This window comes from Canis lupus, chromosome 16, assembly GCF_048164855.1.
Source record: "Canis lupus baileyi chromosome 16, mCanLup2.hap1, whole genome shotgun sequence".
In the NCBI taxonomy this organism is placed as follows: Eukaryota; Metazoa; Chordata; class Mammalia; order Carnivora; family Canidae; genus Canis; species Canis lupus.
The window spans coordinates 7,766,806-7,785,054 of NC_132853.1; the positions used below are offsets into that span (position 1 = coordinate 7,766,806).

General features: G+C 57.2%; 1 protein-coding gene across 1 annotated transcript; it reads left to right on the top strand.

Annotated features, from left to right (window-relative positions):
• Nucleotides 1-3,453: 3,453 nt before the first annotated feature.
• On the top strand, nucleotides 3,454-17,535 carry PRDM12 (PR/SET domain 12). The gene is made up of 5 exons (XM_072778349.1): nucleotides 3,454-3,676; nucleotides 5,448-5,638; nucleotides 7,101-7,256; nucleotides 15,718-15,829; nucleotides 17,123-17,535. The coding sequence occupies exons 1-5, from the start codon at nucleotides 3,454-3,456 to the stop codon at nucleotides 17,533-17,535; spliced, it is 1,095 nt and encodes a 364-aa protein (XP_072634450.1).
• The last annotated feature ends 714 nt before the right edge of the window (nucleotides 17,536-18,249 follow it).

The window sequence follows — 18,249 nt, forward strand, 5'->3', positions numbered from 1 at the left end:
TACGCCCGTGGGCTCCGGGAAAAGGGGGAGCCCGGGCCGCGCGGATGACCTCCGAAGAGCCGCGGCCGATTGATTCGTTCCGCCCGGAGCCCGGGCCGCGTGAATGGGGGCCGGGGCGGCGGCGGCGGCGGGGATAAAGATGTTCTCCCTGCGAAGGGGAGGGGGCGCGGGGCGGGAAGCGGGGCCATTCACTCCTGGCCCGGCCCCTCGGGAAGCCGCGCCGAAGAAAGAGGGCCGGGGCCTATTCAAGCCCTACGAGCCGCCCACAATGGACCGATATACTGGGGGCCTCTCTATTAACGCCCATGAATATTAAAGAGCTCTCGCCACGGCGGCCCGCAGGCGCGAGGAGGGAGGCGCCTGAGAGCTCGGGCCGGCCGGGCCGGGGCAGGGTAGGGGGCCGCGGCGCCGACACACTCCTCGCCTGGGCCCCGCGGAACACGACAAGGTTCAGCCGCGCAGAAACTCCGCAACGTGCAATGTCTTCCTTCGCAGTCACGGCGCGCGGGCCTTGCTCCCCGATTCCAACGGGCGCTGAGCCTGGGGCGCTCCCTACAGGTCCCCTTTCCCCGGGGCGCGGTCCAGGTGGGTCTGTGGCTAGACCACAAACACAAAATTTGAGCGCCCCGTGGAGACGCGCGGGGCCGCCGGCCCGCGAGCTGGAAGACTGTCCCGAGCTCAGCTGGCATCCGGCCCCCAGGACCACTCCCTGGGGTGTCGGGTCCTGGGGAAGCGAATAGGGCTCCCTATCCGGGGTCGAACCCTGGGTCCTTTCACTTTCTGACCCCGAGCTGAGGTCCGGGTCCCAAATGCTGTGCCCGTGGTTGGAGGTATGCACAGACTTGAGGGCTTTTCTCCAGGGTGTGGCCTAAGATTTGGCAAAATCCTGCGGGCTTTCAGAGGAAAGTGACCTGAACCCAAATGGGATAAGAAACGTCAGTTCACAAAGTCCAACCTAAACCGTTGCGCAGATAGGGACCCTGCAGGCCCAGAGAGAAGGGCAGTCCCAAGGACGCTTGGCAGTCCTCCTCCTCCTTGATCTCCCGGAGGCTCCGAGGTTGGCTGCCAGGCTTGGGAACTGAGCTCCAAACTCTGGGTGGTGCTCCCCGAGGTAGTCTGCTCCGCCGGTAGTCTGGGCGCATTTCGCCTCCACCAAGTCTTTGCGGATGGCAAGGTCCAGGCGCGGGTGAAGCACCCATGCTCGGACTCCACCCGCCCCCTCCGACGGCAACCTCGGTTCAAGCCTGAGCCAGTGGTGACTCGCTGGTGGCATCTGGAAGAGATTTGAGGTTCCGGGACCCTAACCCATGAGCTGCGCTAGCTCCTCTGCAGCGCTGCCCTCTGCTGGCGCCAGGCCCGACGGTCGTGCCTTGCGCCGGGTGCAGTATCCTTTGGGCATCAGCCTCGGAGCTTACCAGGGCTCTGTGTCTGAAGGTCGGCGGTTGCCGCCTTCCTTACTCTATGCGGAGATTCGGACACTGGGATGCCAGAAACCGCTGGCCCCCACTGCCTGCGCGGAGGCCAGGGGTCCAAGGCCGGCAGGCGTGAGGATGGCTTAGCAAAAGCCAAGACCTCACCCCGGAAGGGGTTCTTTGCCAAGGGGCATGAGAACAGTGACTCCTTATGGGAAGGCCAGGCCCCTGACCCTCTGTCCAAGGTCCCGTGCTGCAGAGAAAGCCTGGAGAGTTCTGATTCCCTTAGCTAACTGGTGAGCCCTACCCATGCCCCAAGGATCCAGAAAACTCAGCTCCGCCAGAGGAATCTGAAATTGCAGGGAGGGAGGGAGGTGTCCCCATGATGCTCCTCTAGTGTCTAGGGCGGGAGTCGGGGGGTTGAGGCTAACCCAAGAAGTCGGCAAAGGCTCCAGGAAGCACAGGAAGCGGTGGCCTTCCCTCCTAGGCTCGGGGCTCAGCAGTTCCTTGTCTCAGGAAAAGAAACCGGGAGACACCGTGCTGGCACCCGGGTGCCTTGGAACCTCCGCGCAGAAAGCATCCTGGTGGGATGGGGGGGGGGGGAGGTTGGGAGAAAGGGAGAGAAGGGGGAGGTCGGAAGAGAAAGAACGAGAACTAGGAGGCTAGAAGGAAGGAGTGCAGAACGCAGCGGTCTTCCCTAGGTCGCAGCTGATGAAGGAGCTGGGAGGCGGGAGCCCCAAGCCCGGCGTGCACTGCAGCCCGGCCTGGAGCCGCCTGCAGGTTCGGAGATCGATGGCACTGGAGCGCGGCTGCTCCCACTCAGGACTGTCCGGAGACCCCTTTCCATCCCCCCCACCCCGGTCTCCAACCGAAAAGCCTATTCTGGGCAACCCACGGCCAGTGAGGATTTCGGTCCCAAGCCGCCCGAGAGTGGGGAGCCGGTGGCCCATGACGCCGTCGCGGGCAGGGCCCAGCCCCAATGTTGGCCGCTGCCCTGTCCGCCGCCCGGGCAAGAGTTTCACGCTCCGCGGCGAGCAGCGAGCGGCACGGTTGAGCGGCCCGTTTGAAGCGAAGCGCCGGGCTCCAGCAGCGCGGCCTGCGTTCTGGGACCCGGAGCTCCGGAGGCGCGGGCGCGGGGAGGGCCGGCGTCTCAGGCGAGGTGGACACCGGGCCCGGCGGCCCGGGACGGGCAGCGCAGATGCGGCCTGGGCGGCGGGCGGGCGGGCGGGCGTCCCCTCCTGTCCAGCCGGGTCCCCGGAGTCCAAGCGGGCCTCGCCGCGCCCCCTCCCCGGCTCCGTCCCCTCCTCTCCTCGCCGCGGGCTGGGCCTCCCTCCCTGCCCGGCGCTTCCCACGGGGAGAGGAGGAGGAAGAGGAGGGGGGGAGGAAGGGCCCGGCAGGGGCGGGAGGAGCGAACGGGGACAATTCGGAGCGGCCCGCGCGCCCCCGCCCCTTGAGCTCTCGCGACGAGGGCTCCTCGGGCCCGGCCGGGTACAACAAGTCTGTCCGACGTCAGGGGGTCATTAATAACCAATTAGGAGGGTCACTGCGGCTCCTATAAAGGCGCTGAGATTGTGCCAAGGGGAAGACCGTCCGGGCCGGTGTGTGAGAGGCAAGCGCGCGTCCGAGAGCCCCTGCCGCCGTCTCTCCGCAGCCACCCGCCTCCCACCCGGCCGCACCCCCGCACCCGCCTCCGCCTCCACCCCACCCCACCCCACCCCCACCCCCACCCCGGCTCTCCAGCCCTCCGCGCCGTCAGCCGCCTCTGCTGATTTCTCCATCTCTCGCTCCCTCTCCGCCTCGCTCCCCCTCGTTCACTTTCCTCCCAGCCCGCCTCGCCTCCCGCTCCCTCCTGCGTCCTCCCCCTCCTGCTCCTCCTCCTCCTCCTCCTCCCCGCCGTCGTCCCCGTCCTCCCCCTGCTCCTCGTCCTTCTCCTCCAGCGCAGCCCTCTTCTCTCGCGCCTCCGCTGCCCTCTCGCCCGCCCGCCACCTCCCCGCGTCGGCCCGGCCGTCCGTCCCCGGCGCCGGCGAGCCCCGGACCGCCCATGATGGGCTCCGTGCTCCCGGCTGAGGCCCTGGTGCTCAAGACCGGGCTGAAGGCGCCGGGGCTGGCGCTGGCCGAGGTCATCACCTCCGACATCCTGCACAGCTTCCTGTACGGCCGCTGGCGCAACGTGCTGGGCGAGCAGCTGTTCGAAGACAAGAGCCACCACGCCAGCCCCAAGACAGCCTTCACCGCCGAGGTCCTGGCGCAGTCCTTCTCCGGCGGTGAGTCGCGCCGTCGAGGCCGAGGCCGGGGCGCCCCTTCCCCCGCGGCGCCGGGGTCCCAGCCTGGCGACGCCCCGGGGGCCGCGGCAGCTCGCGCCAACCAGGGCGGGGCAGACGCGCGGTGGGCCTCAGTTTCCAAGCCCGAGCGGGGGCGGGAAGCGGCTCGGCGCCCGGCGCGGCTGGAGAGGGCATCGCGGCGTCCGGGCAGCCCGGGCCCTGCGCCCCCCGCGCCCCCCTCCTGCCCGCCCCTCACCCCTTTGAGCCGGCGGGTTCCCGGCATTTAAAGCCTTACTAGGCGTGTAATAGCAGTTGACTCAAAAAGAAGGGGTTTAAAATTCATTTAGTTAACTTGGGCTTGACCCGCGAAAGTTCCCACTTAAACCGAGAACTTTAAAAGGCAGGGGGGCTGGGGAGGAGGGCGGAGGGCGGGCGGGCCCGCAGAGAAAGCCGCCGAGGGAGCGAGGGAGAGAAAGAGAGCGAGAAAAGTTTCTTTTCTTTAAGATGTCTCAAGTTCTTATTCCTCATTCATCAACCTGCAAACAATATCTTTCCCCGGCGCTGGCATCTCTGCGCGTCGCCCTCTCTTCCCCCGTGACGATTTCTGTTCCTCTCTTAATTTACCGTGCAGACTAATTCCACTTCCATTCACGCTATGTCAACCATCTAATCCCCCCTTTTTGTAAGGGGAATTCCTCGGCCCCTTTTAAACAAGTCCCCTCCGCATTGAGCTACAATTTACTGCTACAGCATTCTTCCAGGGCTAATGAATTTAGAATTAGCAATTTCTTTCGAATGGAGCCGAATGAATGCTATCACTTTAACAGCGTGACAAATTGCCGGCCGCGCCGCAATGGACACCGTTTAACCCCCCCCTTTCAGCGGGCCGGCTCGCCGCCTATTTTCCCAGGTAGCTTAGAGGGGAACCTTGTAAGACACGGAGGCCGCCCCCACTCGGGCTGCCAGGCCGGCAGGGACCCCCGGGGGGGTGGGGGGGAGGCTGGGGGCCGCCCAGCTCTTTCCCGCCCAGAGAGGCGACTTCAGGGCTGGCCTGGGCCCCAGCGCCACCGTTTCTGGCACCCCAGATCCCGGGCACCCCGGGAGACACAGGTGGCCCCCGGGTCACACCCGCAGCCCGCGTTCCTTTTGAGCTTTCTCCGCCTGAGGTCTCTTCCCAGCGCTGTAGCCGGCTGGCCCGAGGCTCCGCGAGGCCTCCGCACCCCGGAATGGGTAGCCAGAGCTCCGAGTCGCACAAGGGGTCCTTTCGACAGCGCCCTGTGTTCAGTGCAGAGAGGCACCGTGAGCGCCCGGCTTCACGAGGAAGGGCCGTCTTGGCTTGACTATCACCTCCTCATGGGAGCTGGCCTCAGTTTACCCTTGGTAAAAAAACGACAGGCTGTTGTGGGCACAGTAGTTCTTAAATTCTTGCAGGGTGGAGGGCAGGATAGTTGTGGATGCTTTGAGAATTAGTGGAGAGACAAAACAAACACCTTAGAAATGAGCCCCAAAGCACCTCTCGAGAGCTTTGGAGGGTACAGAGTGTCCCCAGGATGCAAACAGAGGAGACTCCTGAGCTGAGCACCAGTCCCTCCACTTCCCCCACTCCTCTGTGCACACACACACACCCCAGTGACTTCTCCCGAGTTATTCCAGGGTGGGCCTGAGGTTGGTCTGGCTGGGCAGCACTGGCCTGGGTCTCCAGCGGGGAAGGGCTGGCTGTCCCCAGTCTCAGACTCTGACCTGGAACCCCACCCCACCCCCGTGGTGGTCACAGAGGTGCAGAAGCTGTCCAGCCTGGTGCTGCCGGCGGAGGTGATCATCGCACAGAGTTCCATCCCAGGCGAGGGCCTCGGCATCTTCTCCAAGACGTGGATCAAAGCGGGCACCGAGATGGGTCCCTTCACTGGCCGAGTCATCGCCCCGGAGCACGTGGACATCTGCAAGAACAACAACCTTATGTGGGAGGTAGGTGAGGACCGGGGAGGAGAGGGGTGCAGCTGGGACTGGCCCCAGACAGTGGCCACTCTGTCCCTGTCGCCACTGCTGGGCGCTTGGGGCGCCTGAGACCCATTGCTCCCCGAGCGGAGATCCTACTGCCCTATGGCTTGAGGTGCCTCCCCAAACCATGCTGCTAAAGCCATTGTTTGAAAATCTTACAGTTTTTCCTCTGGCCAACCCTAGGGACTGCTGTTGGCCCTACTTCACAGAGGAGGGCATTGAGACCCAGGAGGCCCTGTCGCTTGCCTGCTTGCCCCGGGTTGTACGGAAAGCTGGGAAGCCAACCCTGGGAGGGACCTCCCAGCCACCTGGATTCTTTTTCTTTGGAGGAGGCTGCGAGAAAAGCCCCTCTGCACCACCCTAGCCTGGGAGTGAGGGTGGCTAGTATGGAGAATGGAAGGGGCCAGTGCTTCCTAAGAATGGGCTTTTCAACCCAGGCAGAATAATGATGCCTGGAAATGATCCGGGACCAACTGGCTTTGAGTCAGCTATCTGAGTCAGGGGCTCGCATTCCGTCAAATGATTTCAGCCCCGTGAATTATTATTCCCATTTTACAGAAGGAAACTGAAGCTCAGAAAGGCCTCCATCCAGGGCCTTCTGACCCTCCTCTCTGCTGACAGTGCCAGAAGCCACGGTGGACCACCGTTAGGACAAAGCCACTCCCGAAGCACTTCCTCCTCCTGGGGCTCTCACCTTGCAGAGGCCAGGCTGGAGCACCCTCTCCCTAATCTCATTTCCTTCCCATCACAAATCTCCCCTACAGCCCTCACCAGACAGTCCTTGGAGGAGCCCAATGTGACAAATCTTGCCTCTGGTCACAGGAACAGGAGGAAGGGAACAGAGCAAAGGTCCAGACGCCTCTCCTGACCTCACCTCCTCCCTCCCTGGAGGCCTGGGCAGTAGTTATCTTCTCCATTTGTTGCTAGGTTAGGAAGTTGGGGTCCAGTTTGATCTCTGGGTACTCTTAAGCTAAGCTCCCACGGGAGTGCTTAGGACAGACCAGGGTGCCACGGTGAGGCAGCCTTCCCTCTCCAGGCTCCTGTGTCCCCCTTGGGGGTCCTGGTCTGTGCTCTCCGCTGCTCTGCATCTCCAGGGAGTTAGCTGGATGCCACTTTGTTGAGTCACTGATCCCTTACGAACCCTTTTTCTTTCGGTGAAGGGGAGCACATGGCAGCAGGAGTCTGTGGGGCCCTGGAGACGACTCTGTTGGTCACTTCTAGCTGGCTAGCCTCAGGCAAGTCACTGCATTGCTCAGAGCCTCCCTTTTCTCAGCCGGAAAACTGAGATGATGACAGCTGCTCCCCCTTCCTGGGGCGGTTGTGAGAACAGAGTGTGTGCAGATATGCCAGCACGGGCCTGGCCTGGCCACAGGTGGCACATGTGACCCAGCCTGCCTCACTCCCAGGTCCCTAATTTACCTGCATGCAGGTGTTTAATGAGGATGGCACGGTGCGCTACTTCATTGATGCCAGCCAGGAGGACCACCGAAGCTGGATGACCTACATCAAGTGTGCACGAAATGAGCAGGAACAGAATCTGGAGGTTGTCCAGATTGGCACCAGCATCTTCTATAAGGCCATTGAGGTGAGTGTGTGTGCCGTTTTGTATGAAGCCGGGAAGGGATACAGCCAGGAGAAAGCGTGCAGGCAGCCACATCCAGGGACTTCGGGAGATGGAGGAGCATTGATGCTGGCCCCTCTGGCCCTGCCCAGGCCGTAGGACTGGGGCCCTGGCATCATGGTCTCTGGGAGCATGAGCTTCATGGCAGCTTCTGGGCTGTAGATCAGAAAGGACAGAACTTCAGACTTTATGCCATTGCGGATGTCATGAGCACCTCCACAGTGAGGTCCCCAGTGAGGGTCTGCAGCATTTTAGCTGTGTGTTGTCCCTTGTTCTGCATGCATGGGACACTGATGACACATGGATCATGACTCTAGCCTCAGCTATGGCACATCTATCACTCGGTGTGTAAGGCTTCTTCTAGGCTGTGTCTGCATTATCCTTTCTAATCCTTGCATGTTTAATCCACGAGTGAGGATTCTTCAATTATCCACAGTTTGCAGACAAGGATGCTGGGTTCACTTGGTGGCAGAGGCTCTTACCGGGCACTGGGGGGGGGGGGGGGATGTTAGTACTAATGCCTGTGCTGGGTGGAATTTCTTAGAGGTGAGGGAAAGGGAAAGGTAGCAGCAGATAAATATCACATCCTGTGTTTGTGGGTAGCTAAGCCAGGCCGAGGTCCCTGGAAGGTTCAGCAGGATGGAAAAAGGAGGTGTTCTCCATCGGGAGACCTCAGGCAGAGGCAGAAAAGCTCGTGGTGTATGAGGAGGGGCTGATGGCCCAAAGCAAGCCGAGTGGTGGTAGCCATGGTGGGGCCATGCTGTCGGAACCCTCCCTGGACAGTGTCTCTTGGCAGGAAATTTGCTCAGCATCTGGCCCAGGAGTGGGACAAGCTGCCCTCCTTGCTCATGGCAGATTGGTAGGAAGTGCTGTGGGGGCGGGGGAGGGATGCTCCCCCCCAACCCTTGCCTAGACCTCATGCTTCCACTGCCCTACTGGAAAAAGGCACAATGTCCTCCTGGGTGGGGCTGGGCTTGGTTGAGTTTTGGAGAGGTCCGAACGAGGTCTCCCAGGGCCAGAGAATGATTTCCCTACAGTCCTTTTTTTCTCCCTGGAACTCAGAGCCTCAAGTCCTTCTAAGGCCTGAGGGGTACTGGGGCCTAGCAGCTTCTGGAACTGAGGTCCAGTTATCCCTCAAGAACTAGGGTCCAGGAAATATCCCAGAGATAACGGCAGAATGGTCTTGGCCTGGGGACTGGTGTGGTCAGGGTGTGGGTCCCAGCTGAGAGGTGGACTCTGGGAGGACTGAAAGTGGAGGGTAAAAAAGGTGCCCAGTTTCTGGACTGGCATTCAAATGAAGTGGAACAGAGTGGGGCCGTGTGAAGGTAGTACTGAAGGTGTCCCAAGCCTAGGACAAAGGTGGCTCCTGTGATCATCTGGCTGGGCCACCACCCTGTGGGAACAAGGACTCCCCACAAGACATTCTAGAATCAGCCTCAGGTGTGGCTGAACCTCACTTCCAGCAGAGAGCATCCTCCAGGATCTTCACCTTCTCAGGCTCACACACACATCCTCACATTCGTGCACTGCTTCCTGCCATCCTGATACAGATGAGATGACACATAGTCGTTCCATTCCTCCACTCAAACACATGCACGCACAAGAGACAGTGGGAATGCTTGTAAGATTCAGGCCAAAGGACTCCTGGCTGGGGCCGACTCGGAGGTGTCAGCTCATCTCCCTGCACAGGTCACACGGGCTGATGGCTCAGCAGAGCCAGGAAATAGTAATCAAAATTTCTACAGAGGAAAGAAAGAAAGAAAGAAGGAAGGAAGGAAGGAAGGAAGGAAGGAAGGAAGGAAGGAAGGAAGGAAGGAAATTTCTACAGAAATCCGAAGTCAGAGAGCAAAGTGGCTGAATACTATCTCCAGGCAATATTCTGAATTTATAAGATTAAAAAAAAAAAGTCATCTATACTTCATCAGGATTTAACTTGATAAAAGGATTTAACTTGGAAAAAGAAATAGCATCATATAGGATACCGTGAGCTAGATACCACTGATTTGCTGCTAATGCTTGCCCAGAGGTAGCAAACCTACGGAGATTGAGGACTGTTTGAGGGACAAGGAAACACAAAATATCACTTCACTGTCATTCTACTTTTAATCATTTTAGTTTTAATCAGCAAAGCTGGGCACCTTTCTCATGGTGGCAGTTTTCTCAAACTATTCTGCGGCAATGTCAGATTCCACTTACTGCACCAGCGGTGTATCTGGGCCGGTATGACAACCCATGGTGCTGCTAGGCAGAGGCCAGGGTTCATGGGCCCTTCTAGGCTTCACCAGAAGAAATTGCTTGTCCCCCAGGCCACTCCCTGAAGTCTCTGGAATACATGGACGGTTTATTCTGTGCATGTGTACGAGTTAGCCAGGGGGATGGGTCTTTGCCGTGATCCATTTTCTTACTCTGTCACTTAGAATTGCCATTTATATTCCATAACTGTAACCCATTACTCGCCAAAAAAAAAAAAAGGAAGGCACATTTTATCCAATAAGCAGGACACACTGTTGCTGCTCTCAAATTTTCCACAAAGTCAAAATAATAGCTCTCCAAATGGAGATGAGGTTTCAAGGCCAGCCAGTCCGTGGAGAACCCTCAGGTGGGATTGGCATCTGGCTGGATCTACAGATGCTATTCCTGGGGCATTCTCCTCATCGATTCAACCACAGAAGAACTTACTATAATGTGAGGTGCCGAAAATGACATTTCTAGGAAGTGCCCAGCATATAGCAAGTGACCATTCAATGTTGAATGAATAAGTCTTTCTGCAGGTGATGGGAGGTGGATCAAAAGGGGAACATATGGACCCCATTCTCAACAAAACCAGCTACCCCAGCAAGCAAGACCTTTGATGCCAAACTTCAGTGCAAGGAAGGGATTTAGGAATAAGTTATGAAAGCTTTGGACTCTAGAACTGGAAAGAAAATTTCCATCTGTTCCCTCTCTATGTTTTGGCAGATTATTGTGCCCTGAAGTGTGGGCTCTTCCTTTCTGCTATTTGCCTTCTCATTTCAAGCACCCAAGTGATTTAGCCTGCTGCCCCAGAATCCCATGTCCGCTTTTCTTGGCACTATTTTTCTTTTGACTTTGCTCATGGGTGGATGCAGTTAGGGCACTCTGATTATTAATAATAAGCATCATTAATAACGCCATCATCCATGGGGCATTTACCACACGCTGGTACCATGCTAAGGTTCTTAGCAAATTTTTAAGAATTGAGTCCTCTCGGCTCTGTGACATACTATCACTATCCCCATTTTAATGATGACAAAACTGAGTAGATACAGGAGGTTGTTGAGCTGTGATCTGAATCCAGGCCTGTCTGACCCCAGAGCAGAGAGCCCTTGGTCACCATGCTGGGAGGCCTCCCTGGCCAATATGTATCTGCTAGAACTCTATTAATTGGTGTGTCAGGACATCTGTGGTACAATGGAAATTGATATTCATCCAGATGCCACTGAGATCCTTCTAGACTAGGGCTTCTGTACCGCCTGGGGGGAAAAGGAGGGTGTCAGAGCCTCCTGGGAGCATGTTCAACAGTGTGACATAAATTTATATTAAGAAAACAAACCAAAATCCGATCAGTTTCCATTTATAAAAATTCAGAAATGGGGCAGGACAAAACGTCTCAGCTGGTAGGGAAGGTCTAGAAGCCCGAGTTGAGGGATCCCTGGGTGGCTCAGTGGTTTAGCACCTGCCTTCGGGCTGGGGCGTGATCCTGGAGTCCCGGGATCGAGTCCCACATCGGGCTCTTTGCGTGGCGCCTGCTTCTCCCTCTGCCTATGTCTCTGCCTCTCTCTCTGTGTCTCTCATGAGTAGATAAATAAAATCTTTAAAAAAAAATTAGAAGCATGAGTTGAGAGATTATGTAATTTGTCAAGGGAAGACTCAGTCCCTGACATTCTCCCAGAACCTTGGGGAGGTGGGCTTTATGGTACGGGATTCAGTTTCTTGGGAGAATTATTTGGTTTATCATGTGTCCTGAGCCAGTCCCCGTTGCCTAGAGAAGTGAATGAAGAGCACTTGTAATTCTGGTTCTCCTAGCTCCAACGGAGAGTCCTGGCAGGGCCATGCCAGAGTGTTGGCTGTAAAGAACCCACAGCATCAACGGACTGAGAGGCCTGGGGCGGGGGACAGTGGCTGTTCTTTGCTCTTAGGCAGTCAGCTGCCAAGCCCCTGGGAACCTGGGATCTCAGGGAAGAGGCTGCTGGTCCTGAGGGTCTCCTGGTCTTGATGTCTGCAGTTATCGCATGAGGGGTACCAGCGAGCAAGCAGAGACCAGGTGTCCAGGTCAGGGGCTGCCACTAGCTTCCCAGAGCTCTGAGAGCCAACAGACACTCCACTTCTGGCCTCCCTGGTGCTGATGGCTTGCTTCTCAGTATCTCTGTCATTCTCAATTCCAGTATATTCTTTTTTTTTTTTTTTAAAGATTTTATTTATTTATTCACGAGAAACACAGAGAGAGAGGCAGAGACATAGGCAGAGGGAGAGGCGGGCTCCCTTGAGGAGCCCGATTCAGGATTCCATCCCAGGGCCCTGGGATAATGACCTGAGCTGAAGGCAGATGCTCAACCACTGAGCCACCCAAGCACCCTCCAGTAGATTCTTCTTAATAGATTTTTTTTAAGTAGGCTTCATGCTCAGCGTGGAACCAACTGGGGCCTAAACTAATCAAGACCTGAGCCAAAATCTAGAGATGGATGCTTAACTGACTGAGCCACCCAGGTGCCCCTAGATTTTCTTTTTTTTAAAAAAATAAATATATAGTATAAAAGTAATAAATGCTCATTATTTTTAAAAAATCAGATATCTCGTGTGGAAAAATAGAAGCCAGTCTATCCATCACGTTGCTCCCTAGGAACCTTAAATCAGTGTTTTTTAGTAATCTTAAAATGACCAACCCTTCTGGGGAAAGATGTACAGAAAACTGGCCACAGTGGTTGGGGGTCCAGGGTAGGGGAGAGAGCCACTTTTCATCCTTTATCCTCTTGATGTATTTACACGTTTTTGTCAATGTGTCTGCATTGTGGTTTTACTTTCTGAAATTAACTAGTAAGATTTATTTTAGTACATTTAAAAAAAGTGTTAGTTAATAAGTGATGCACTTTATATTAAAGTCAATATCGAAGCTCTTATTTAGAAAACAAGATTCCAAACAATCATGTTGAATAATATTAGAATCTGTGCAAGCCCAGAGTTCTTGGCTTCTCCTCATACATTACCACTGTTGTTATTGCATTTATTATATATATATATTTTTTAATTTTTAAAAAGATTTTACTTATTTATTTGAGAGAGACTGAGAGATCATGAGCAGAGTCGCATGCAGAGGGAAGGACAAGCGGATTCTCCTCTGGACACAGAGCCTGACACAGGGCTCCACTCCAGGACCCCAAGATCGTGACCTGAGCCAAAGTCAGTCAGTTAAGCATCTGACTTTGGGTATCAAAGTGGGTTGGAGAGCCACCTAGATGCCCCAAATTTACATTTTTAAAAAGATTTTATTTATTTATTCATGAGAGACACACAGAGAGAGGCAGAGACACCGGCACAGGGAGAAGCAGGCTCCCTGTGGGGATCCTGATATGGGACTCCATCCCAGGACCCAGGGATCAGGACCTGAACCAAAGGCAGATGCTCAACCTCTGAGCCACCCAGGTGCCTCCCAATTAACATTAAATAACAATTGTCATTGTCAATTAAAACGAGAAGGCTGATGCTAATTTCCATATTTGATTCCTCCCCCTCCCCCAGAGGTGGAGGTGCAACTCAGGTGACATCTGCTGGGGACTTGCTGAACCTCCCCTGCAGGGCTGTGTTCTCCCTGGGGATGCCCAGGGAGGGGCTCGTGTCCTTGGGGCTCTCGGGCCCAGCCTGTACCGTTGCCAGTCTCTGAAGGCAAAGCTGCCAGGCACCCTAGGTTTTAACCAGGCCACACTGCAGGCCCTGTTGGGACAACCTGGGGACTCGATGTCCCAGAGAGCCTGGCCAGCTTCCCGAGACATTGCTGTGCTCAGGGAAAATTAGAACACATGCTCCTCTGTCCGTCCACCCTGCAATGTTTTATATGCAGGGCTCCGCTGAGCCCTGACCCAGTGAGCCCAGAGCAGTGGTGCTATCCCGGTTTTATAAATCCTGAGGCCCAGAGACATAAGGCAACTTGCCCAAGGTCACATGCTCAGCAGGTGGGGAGCCCACATGGACCCTGACATGTGTGACCTCTGTAGCATTGTCTCCTGTTCAGACAGGTCTGATGAGGGGGTGGGAGGGACTGGTTGGTTTTGAAGAACCATGATTCTGAAAAGGGAAGCCAGGGGTCAGGGGTCAGGGATAGTGTCCAAGGTGACTTACAGTCAGTGTCTCAGAGATGAGGGACCTCAGGGATCATGTTCCCCCACCCTCTCAATAGAGGAGACAAGCTTCGAGAGGCCATGTGCTTGCCGAAGGTCACCCAGGCACCAGGTAGCAGAGGGCCCATCTGTACCGTCACGCAGAGAGCAGCTTCCTTCACAATGAATTGATCTTAAATATTTTAGTTGCAATTTCCTCTTCTCTAGGGGACTCACAAAACCTCTGTCTTCTCCATCTGCTTTCTGGCAGCGCCTCCAGCTCTGTCCTGCCACCGGCCTCCAGGACAATGGCTGTGGCTGTGAATGGCCTCGAGGACATTTGCTATGGTGCCAGATTCTAATCTGTCTGCTTTCTTCACCTGATTCTCCTTGGGTTCAGGGATGGTACTGGTTTCTTCCAGAGTCAAACTCTGTACATCCGAGCTGGTCTGGCCCTCTCTGCCTGCCTTCTAGTCACTCAGTGACCCTGAGGGCTTGACCTGATGCTTCATGAGCCATGGGCGCAGGGACATGGTGACCTCAGACAGTCTTCGGAGGATGGCTGTGGCTAGGCCCCCTCATACTTTCCTTCCTCTGCTCCTCCTCTCCCAACTCTCTCCTTTCAGGGTGAGCAGAGCTGCCTGTGATGGCCTGAGGGTCTTCCTGGCTCTGGCCAGAGGAAGGAAGCTGTGGTACAGACGGACCCTGCATGTGGCAGAGGTCCGAAGGCCAGAGGCAGGTGGAAGGGGCGGGGCCTTCTCTGTAACCAGGGAGCCCGCGTGAGAGGGACCTACTGTGTGATTTCAGATACCGTGATGGTATCCATCTCATTTTGGCACTTCAACTCCTTTGAGGTGGTTGAGGATTCATTAGGAAAACAAACCAGTTGCTGCCTGGGCGTGTCCAGCTTTCTTGGGGAAGATCACAGAGTGACCCCCAGGATAGGTGCCAAAGTCAGCTGTATAGGGTGCAGGCTTGGGAGGGTGAGGGCTGTCCCCTCTTTCAAGTGTCTTTTTTTTTTTTTTTTAAGGTTTTATTTTTAAGGAATCTCTACACCCAACATGGGGCTTGAACTCACAACCCTCAGTTCAAAAGTCGCATGTTCCACCGACCGAGCCAGCCAGGCAGGTGCCCTATCTCTCTCGCTTCTCTTAGCTGGTTGGGGCCTAACGGTTCCCCTCTTGGGAGGGCTAACAGGCTTTCACCAAAGGCCTGGTGGGCCCCTTGGGACATCCTGCAGTGTGGGTCACCTCAGGATCAGGCCATCCACAGCCTCCCTGGTCTGTCATTGCGAACATCTTCCTCCCAATGGCCTTCACCATTTCCCTGGTGCAGGTCCTCCCCTGGGACGAGCAGAAAACCATCACCATTTGTGGAGTTTTCCCTTGTAGAGATGGATTTTGTTTAAGGCTGTGTGCCCCCAGTATTTCCTGAGGTGGAGGTGTTCCTCCTCCCGAATGCTTCTTTTTTTTTCGCATCTGACGTGTGCATGGAGTCACGCAGAGCCTGTGATAGGGAAGGAAGTACATGTGACGTGGTGCTGCCTTGTGGGCGTTTTGGAGGAGAGACTTTCCAGCACATTATCAGACAGGATGTAACCAAGTACCATAGGGTGCCCCACAGCCCCCGCTCCTTGGGAACATCTGGCTCAGCCCTGCACACCAGAGGGCTGGCTGACTCTGGTTCCCCTCAGTAAGAAATGAAAAGTTTTCTAGGTTTCCTGCTTCCATGGCGTTGACTTGCTGCAAGGCTTCCATTCTGTTGCTGTCAGTTTGGGGATTCTTACATGGCTGGGCAGCAGCTCCATTCCCAGCAGCAGAGCTGGGACAGATATAGTGAGAAGGCCTGGTCTGGGAGGGGGACGCAGGTGGGCAGAGCATCCTAGGGCTTTTTGGGTTTATGCAGCTTGCTAGGGCAGGTTAGTGTGGCTTCCTCAGGGCTGAGACTGGATGCACATCTCCATGGCAGGTGCAGGACAGCTGCCTCCTGGCTGCAGGAGGATGTGCAGAGACCCTGACTCTCACACGGCCACCACTACTACCACCCCCGCCCGGGACTGCTGTCTCCCTGACCTCACCTTGCTTTCTTCCCTGTAGATGATTCCTCCTGACCAGGAGCTGCTGGTGTGGTATGGGAACTCACACAACACCTTCCTGGGGATCCCTGGTGTGCCTGGGCTGGAGGAGGAGCAGAAAAAGAACAAGCATGGTAGGTAGTCTCCATGAGGCCATAATGACAGGAGACCCCTGGAACTCAGAATGAGTGTATGCATGTGTTTGTGGCAAGGAGGCTCCTGGTCTCCAGGGACCCTGGTTCAATCTTCAGCAGTATGGAGCCCATGAGACTACCTGCTCAAGCAGGCCAGTGCCCCCAGAGTCACCACCATAATCTGGACACCAATGGCTGTGGGTTTTCCGGACAAAATAAATTGTCTGAGGGCAGGCTGGGGTGGGGGGCACCAGAGAGGCAGAGGGTGAGGTAGAAGGGGCAAGAGGCCAAGCAGTGGGAGCCTGGATTGAGTTCCAGTTCTGCTGTACAATGTTGGGAATGGCTCTGGGTTTCAGTTTCTCCATCTGTAAAGGCAAGATGTTGGGCGAGATGATCTTTAAACCCCCTTCCAGCCTTGATAGTGTGCATTTCCCTCTGTCCCTGGTATAGATGCTTGGTATAAACCTGTTGAATGAAGGTGGGGCAGAGTGTGCCTGTGTGTGTATGTTGTGGGGGACACCAGTCAACAAACACGATCGGCATCATTTGCTCAAGACCTAGTTCATGCCAAGTATTGAGCTAAACCTTTCACAGGTATCATCCCTTTTGGGTCCTCATAAAACCCTTGAACTAATACAGCCCTTGCTCTGCAGCTAATGTTTTACAAACAGTAATTTCTCTGAGGCTCACAGCAGGCTTATGGGGGTAATACTCTTACCTCCATCTCAGCAATGAGGAAGGTGAGGCGCAGTGCCCTGTACATAGTAGGCATTCAGTAAATATTTGTGGGATGAAAAAATGAAAGGGTGGTGGGTTTTTTTTTTTTTTGAGGTGGGGGGAGCCTTCTATGGAAGGCTACCATTTACAGAAGGCTACTTTGAGTCAGGTACTTCCCGTAAACAGGCTAAGGGAGGTAAAGTGCAGCTTTGTGTGATCATCTCGTGGAGTCGTGCATAGATAGCTCCGTGAGGTCGTGGCAGGTCCCCGATTTACAGATGAGGACGTTGAGGCTTGGAGGTGAAGTCACGGAGTCCCTGAGGCCTCACATCAAGGTGTGGAGGCCAGCTCCTATCTGACCCCAAGCCGGGCTCCCCGCGCCCCTCTCGCCCTCTGGCCGCGCATTGCTTCACCCCACCGCGTGGACCCGAGGCGGGGTGCGCGGCGGGGCCCGGGGAGGAGCGCGGGGAGGGGCGGGGGGGGCGTGGGGGCGGGGCCGCGGCGGCGCGGGTCGTAACGAGGCTGCTCTCTCTCCCCCCTCCCCGCCTGCCTCCCGGGCCCCGCCCGCGCGGCCAGAGGACTTTCACCCGGCGGACTCGGCGGCGGGCACCGCGGGCCGCATGCGCTGCGTCATCTGCCACCGCGGCTTCAACTCGCGCAGCAACCTGCGCTCGCACATGCGCATCCACACGCTGGACAAGCCCTTCGTGTGCCGCTTCTGCAACCGCCGCTTCAGCCAGTCGTCCACGCTGCGCAACCACGTGCGCCTGCACACGGGCGAGCGCCCCTACAAGTGCCAGGTGTGCCAGAGCGCCTACTCGCAGCTGGCCGGCCTGCGCGCCCACCAGAAGAGCGCGCGCCACCGGCCGCCCAGCGCCGCGCTGCAGGCGCACTCGCCCGCGCTGCCCGCGCCGCACGCGCACGCGCCCGCGCTCGCCGCCGCCGCCGCCGCCGCCGCGGCGCACCACCTGCCGGCCATGGTGCTGTGAGCGCCCCGCGCACGCGCACGCGCACGCGCCTCGCCCCGCCCCGCCCCTCCGCGCACGCGCACGCGCCTCCTGCCCGCTGCCCGCGGAGAGCCGGCCTGGGCTGCTCCATCCGGACTCGACCTCCCCCGCCGCAGGAGGCCGGGGCGCCCCACCAGTGCCCCCTTAGGCATATGGTCTTCGCTCCGTCTCGCAGGTGAGGACACCGAGGGGCAGCGTCCCTTTGCAGGCCACCCAGCCCGTGCTCGGGGTCCCCACGCCCGGCTCCACCCCCCGAGTCCCCCCCGCTGCTGTGGCGCCGGCCGCGCGGGCCGGCATCCTTGGGGGAGGGAGCGGGGCTCCTCCGGCTGCCCCCTGGGGCTGGTGCCCCGCGATGTTGCAAGTCACGGACACGACCTTGAGCGTTGGGGGCCGGCGGGGCACTGGGGCAACCAGAAGAGACCCAAGACCTGCTCTTCCCGGCAGGCGGACCCTTCTGTCCTTCTGGCCCCCTTACCCCACAGCCGGCTCCCGGGGAGGGGGAGGGGGAGGGGCGAGGCGCGGGGCAGACAGCGCGAGGGCAGACGGGTATCCACTGGGGGACCCGGGCTAGGCCCTGCTCCTCCTAGGGCCTCAGTTTCCCCATCTGTAACACGAGAGAGTTGGAGCCGTGCCTCCTCCCCTACATCTTGACTTCTTGCTGAGGGAGGAGAAGCTTCCCTTCCCCTTCTAGCCACA

Bases quoted from the DNA above. Each gene is read 5' to 3' on its own strand.
- PRDM12 (XM_072778349.1), top strand. From the start codon at position 3,454: ATGATGGGCTCCGTGCTCCCGGCTGAGGCCCTGGTGCTCAAGACCGGG. The intron at 5,639-7,100 runs GTAGGTGAGGAC...ACCTGCATGCAG, and splicing joins ACAACAACCTTATGTGGGAG to GTGTTTAATGAGGATGGCAC. The intron at 7,257-15,717 runs GTGAGTGTGTGT...TCTTCCCTGTAG, and splicing joins TCTTCTATAAGGCCATTGAG to ATGATTCCTCCTGACCAGGA.